This window comes from Miscanthus floridulus, chromosome 5, assembly GCF_019320115.1.
Source record: "Miscanthus floridulus cultivar M001 chromosome 5, ASM1932011v1, whole genome shotgun sequence".
Lineage (NCBI taxonomy): Eukaryota > Viridiplantae > Streptophyta > Magnoliopsida > Poales > Poaceae > Miscanthus > Miscanthus floridulus.
Window position 1 is genome coordinate 90492605 of NC_089584.1, and position 5739 is coordinate 90498343.

Consider the following 5739-nt stretch of genomic DNA (forward strand, 5'->3'; position numbering starts at 1 on the left):
CCCGCGGCCACGACGGGCCATACCTGAGGACTCACATCGCCAACAGTGTCGGACGTGCCGGCGCTATGCTACCTAATCCCCATACGACTTCCGACGGGGGTATCTGCTAACCATGCCGCCAGCCGGGACGGAATGGAGTGCCACGACCGGTTGACGACTTTCGCGTATGGCGCCAGTGATGAACAGGGTCGCAACGTGAAGCCATCCCTGTCATCATCTGCAGGACCGGCATGACCCACATAAAGGAGATGAAGGGCGCCACAACCCCAGAGGCCTTCTTCCTCCTCGCTTTCTCTCTCTCTCTCTCTCTCTCTCTCTCTCTCTCTCTCTCTCTCTCTCTATCTCTCTCTCTTGTGTAACCTGTGCCTTCCCCTTCACCTATAAAAGGGGGAGCAGGACGCCCCACGGGGGGGGGGGGGGAAGAGTTCAACTAGACTTAGCTCCATTCGATCCTTCCATCAGAGACTTGGGACCTTCTCCCTCTCTCGCCTATTTGTAACCCCTACTATAAATAAGTGCCGGTAACACGAGCAGCCTCAAACTGGACGTAGGGACATTTCGTCCGAACCAGTATAAACCCTTGAATCCTCCGAGCACACCATCCGGGCCAGACGCGTAAACACAAATTTACTAGTCGGCGGTTCGAAACAACGACACAATTGCACTGTCACTTCAATGCTTCATGTGTATATAATTGGCATGCTCCTGAATGGTTGTTGTTGTTTTGTACAAAGCCAATTGCATTGTCAATTCAGTGCTTCATGTGTATACTATTGACATGGCTCCTGTATGGTTGTTGTTGTTTATACAAACCCAGTTGCATTGTCACTTCAGTGCTTCATGCATGTGTATACTATTGACATGGCAGGGAACGTATCAGGTTGGAGGGAATTGTGAGGATTCACGCCACCAACTGAGCTATTGTACCGTCCTTAAGCATTCACAAGTGTGATTCAGATGTTACCACTCTAAAGCTGATAATTATGAATCTTCTAAGGATCATCAGAGGACGACCATCCAAGCAGATCAGGCTGATTGTCTGATTGATGTTCTCATGTGGTGGGAGGGCAAGTCTCGGCGAGAGAAACAGGGGACGCGTACGGCCCGTGCAGCACCCCGTCGGCGATCACCTTGTACACCGCCTCCGTCGGGTGCGTCCCGTCCCAAGACCCGTACGTGGACGGGTCCTTGCAGACGGAGCACCCGGGCATGCCACACGGCACGGTGTGGTTCCCGCAGCAAGTCCGCAGAGCGTTTGTGAACCCTGCAAGTAGGCAACCACTTGGTCAGCTATTGGTCAGTGTGGAGTTACGGGCCTTAGAAGAAAGCTAAGCCACCAGTTAGTTATCCTGGGCTGACACTTTGGATAATACTAGCCAAGTTAAGATCTGTACCAGGCCCAAAAACCATAGGCAGTGCCCAGCTGGTCGCGACGGGCCATTTGCTGCACGTGAACCCATGATGGCCTTGGCGTTTGCTGGCTCATGCGGCTGGTGGCCACACAACCACAACTGGTGCCGGGCCCGGGCCATGTACGCGCATAGCCTTTTAGCCATAACTGCCTCTATCACCCTGTGGAAGAAAGACTCGCTGCGCTTTTGTCGTCCGACCATGCTTCCAATGCAAAGGGGCAATACTTGCTAAGCCATCCGACAAGAGGTGCCACGCTGTTTGGTGCGGCGTCGCCATGGACGTCGCTCGACGCAGCATGGCCTATGCATATGGTGGGCAGCACGGCAGCGTGCGGAGTTTTACACATGAGTAGTAGGTGTTGTGTACGGCCGGCGTCACGTACCTAGCTTCCCGGGCGCCTGGAAGATGCTCATCGTGGCCTCGTACCAGTCGGCGTAGACGATGGTGACGTCCGGGTGCAGGCGGCGGAGCTTGTCGAGGCGGGCGGCAAGCACCCGGTTGTGGTACTGTGCGAAGCGGTTGAACCAGGCGAGGCAGCCCGTCCCGGGGTCGTAGTCCCACCACCCCCCGTTGGCGCCGAACCGCTGCAGGTACAGCGGCGTGCAGCCGAAGGGCAGGTTCCCGGGCACCACGAACGCGCGCGCCCCCATGGCGATGAGCTCCTCCATGGCGCCCGCCAGCTTGTCCACCACGGCCGGCACGAACCGGCGCACCTCGTCCCGCGGCACCCCCCGCGAGAAGGCGAAGTTGTAGTCGTTCCCTCCGATCTCGCCCAGCGCCACCAGCGCGCCGCTCAGCAGCGCGCCCACGCCGCCGCCGCCGGCACTGCTGCCGTTCTGCTGCGCCGCCTGCACGAGCTCGGGGATGTGGGTCCTGAACCAGAGCATCTGCGTGTCCAGCGAGAAGGGCCTGATGTCCATGCCGTTGCCCGCGAAGAAGGAGCCGTTGTTGGCGGTGGCCGAGATGATGGCGAAGTTGGCGCCGCTCTGGAAGTCACCGGGCGCCGTGCCCGCCTGGATCGCCGTCACCTTCGCCAGCCCGAACTCTTCCGCTGCATTGCATTGGAGCCCAAGCAAATGCGTGCGTTCGCACCACCAGTTAGTTATTACTGTCTGTATGTACATGCATGGCGTGGAGACGATCATGCGTGCATGGCTTGCTTTACAAGATACAAATTTTGCTTTCCGTGACTACCAGGCGCTTCAAAATGCGCGTCGCACGAACTATTAGACTATCTCCAACGACAACACCCTTAACACCCAAAATATAAGACTCGTTTGTTCTTTAGGTAGCGCTACAGGCAAAAGGTTCAATAGCTATTCGGTATCTTCTCCAACAACAAGACCCAAAAGAGAATCATTTTTGCAAATGTGTTTTCAGAAGAAAAGATGTCCATATTTGGGTTGTGCCTCTCAGGCAACCCAAAATAGATCTCCCGTATAGATACTCTGTTGGAGGCTAATTTTAAGTCTCTTGCTACCTATTTTAGATTTCGGTGCCCGTTGGAGATAGTCTAAGCCCTTGTTTAGTTCCACCCCGACTTCCAAAAAGTTGCTATAGTACCTGTCACATCGAATGTTTGCAGCCCGTGCATGGAGCATTAAATGTAGACGAAAAGAAAAACTAATTGCACAGTTTGGTGGGAAATTGCGAGACGAACGTTTTGAGCCTAATTAGTCCATGTTTGAACACTATTTGCCAAATAAAAACGAACGTGCTACAGTAGCCCCAAAATCCAAATTCCTGGAACTAAACAAGGGCTAAGAAAGTAAAGGCAGGTAAACTGTAGCCTTCACCTGGTGCTGTTGCTGCTGCCAATTTTGGGAATGTCTAGGAAAGCATGGGCCAATGATTTGCATGTTGCAAACCCTGCAACGCAACACCTTTCAGGGGACTATCAATGTGCATAGATCGACGCTCATAAACACGCACAGTTTAAGGGACCATGGATGCCGCTAATCCTAATTTAAAGCGCGCAGCTGTACTACTACTGAGTACCGACGCAAGCGCACACATTTTACGACTCTTGTACCTGGGCAGGACAGGACAGGACTCGCTCGCGCAAGCTTAATTAAGGTGCAACCAGCGCCCACACACTCTCTTCACCAAAAGCAAACTGAACTGGCACTCAGACAAAACCACGTCGTTCTGGGGTTCTAGTTCATAAATATTAGATGGATAATCAAATCAAGATCAAGCTAATCATTAAGCTTTCTATCTACTTTTCCCGTTACCAATAAACAGCCACACAGGGCACAACCAGTCTGTACTATGTACTGCCTGTTATGTTGCTAGGTGCCTAGCTTTGTCAGTTGTAACAGTCTTTGCCACGGAAGAACGCTACTTTTAACCCGCGTGAGTGTGGAGTTATGGACCAAATTCAGAAGCCAGTCAATCACATGATTACCAATAAAGGGCGAAAGAACACTGCAATGGAGTTTACTTGTATGGGGTTATGCTCAATGCCACCAGTTATGTTCATTTGAGCGCACCATCAATGAGTTCAGGCATCCATTCTATTTCTTTCATGATTAGAAAGTAGAAACCCGTGCACATTGAGGCAATCCGTAAAGGTCACCCATCATTTTGCTTTACTGAAAAATAACAGGATGTCAATTTTGGGGTTGATACTGACGTATCTTTTGAACAAGGCAGAGAAACCCCGTATACTAATAATTATCAGCCTGTTCGTTTCGTCGTAAACGATTGTTGATTATTTACTGCTGGCGGATTTGGTGTGAGAGAAAAATACTGTTCTAAATTATAATCCACGAGCGAACATACCCTATGACAAGAAAACAGTCAATCAAGAGTCAAACGAAGGCAGATTGCTCACCGATGAAGTCGATGACGAGGCGTCCGTCGCTGGCACGGCCAGTAGGTTTGCCGAAGAACGTCCTCCCGTACGGCGGCGCGCCGTAGGGGCTGTGGCTGCTGGCCGTCAGGTGGACGTAGTTGCCCGTGTCTGTCAGCGAGTCGCCGAAGCTGAAGATGCGCGTGTAGCAGCCGAGCACCGGCGAGCCGCTGCTTCCGATGACAGCCAGGAGCGACAGAGACCACCACGCCGCCAGCGAGGAGGAGCGATGGTCCCCCGGCAGCAGCAGCCTCATGGTCATGGTGAGGAGGCACTTGCTAGTTGCTAGTGAGTGTCAAGTGTCTGAAGCAAGCAGCAGACGCAGAGAGGGAGCTGATGGATATATAGGTCCCGAGCTTTATTGGTAAAGTTGTTTTATTAGAAAATAGCTTCATGAATAACTTTCTAGGTAAAACTAAGCTATTTTGAAAAAATTATTTGGCAAAACAGCTTCACCAACAGTTTCATTCGTAGATGAAAGAGAGAAATAGAGGAGAGAGCTAGGATAAGCTATTTTTTTCAGCTTTATCTCAACTCATCTCTTTGTGAGAGAAGAAGAAAAACAGCTTCATTCATGAAACTGTTTTGGAAATAAGTGTTTGGCAAATAAAACATCTCACAACAGCTCGTGCCAAATAGACCCATATATTACAACAGAGAAGTATATGTGGCGAGCTCCACACACCATAAATTGGGGGCATGGATGCCAGGTAGTCGTCCAAGCATTCCGAGGACACAATCTAGGCCTTATTTAAATTTAGTGCGTAAAGTTTCGGGGTGTCACATCGGGTGTCACATCGGGTGTCATATGAGGTGTCGTATGAGGTGTTCGGATACTAATAAAAAATAAATTACAGAATCCGTCAGTAATCAGCGAGACAAATCTATTAAGCCTAATTAATCAGTCATTAGCACATATGTTACTGTAGCGACACATTGCCAAATCATGAATTAATTAGGCTTAAAAGATTCATCTCGTAAATTAGTCATAAATTATGTAATTAGTTATTTTTTAGTCTATATTTAATACTCTATGCATATATCAAACATTCGATGGGACAGAAAATAAACTTTAGAGGAGCAACTGCCCTAGTCAACAAGGTAGCCGGGTAGCTGAAGATACAGCAGTGTGCTTCTGTGCCGTACATAAAAAGAGAGCGATGCCTGTGAATCACACTGCCTGAACTTCTTTCTGAACCTTCCTGACTTCCTGTGCATCGCACAATACTACGAGTCATCTCCTCTTCATTTTTACCAGCACGATGTCCATGACCATGAGCCAACAGAACATATCATGCAGCGCCGAGAGCGTCCACCCCACGTCGCTCGCATGAAAAGACCGCATGAGTTGTGTGTACATGGAACCGCTGGGCCCTGAAAGAACAGCATTGGAAAACTGGCCAGAAGAGCATGTGCCCTGTTCGGCTGAATGCGTGACGCGGATCTGCTGTCGTCCGTGAGATTGGTAGCCC

At 50.5% G+C, this 5739-nt stretch overlaps 1 protein-coding gene across 1 annotated transcript; it reads right to left on the reverse strand.

Moving 5' to 3' along the window:
• Window positions 1–695: 695 nt before the first annotated feature.
• Window positions 696–4567, reverse strand: LOC136452584 (GDSL esterase/lipase At1g28600-like). The gene is made up of 3 exons (XM_066453190.1): window positions 4250–4567; window positions 1796–2464; window positions 696–1264 (listed from the first exon to the last, which is right to left on the reverse strand). Exons 1-3 carry the CDS (start codon window positions 4527–4529, stop codon window positions 1053–1055), a joined length of 1161 nt encoding a protein of 386 aa, XP_066309287.1. The 5' UTR covers window positions 4530–4567; the 3' UTR covers window positions 696–1052.
• Between the last annotated feature and the right edge of the window lie 1172 nt (window positions 4568–5739).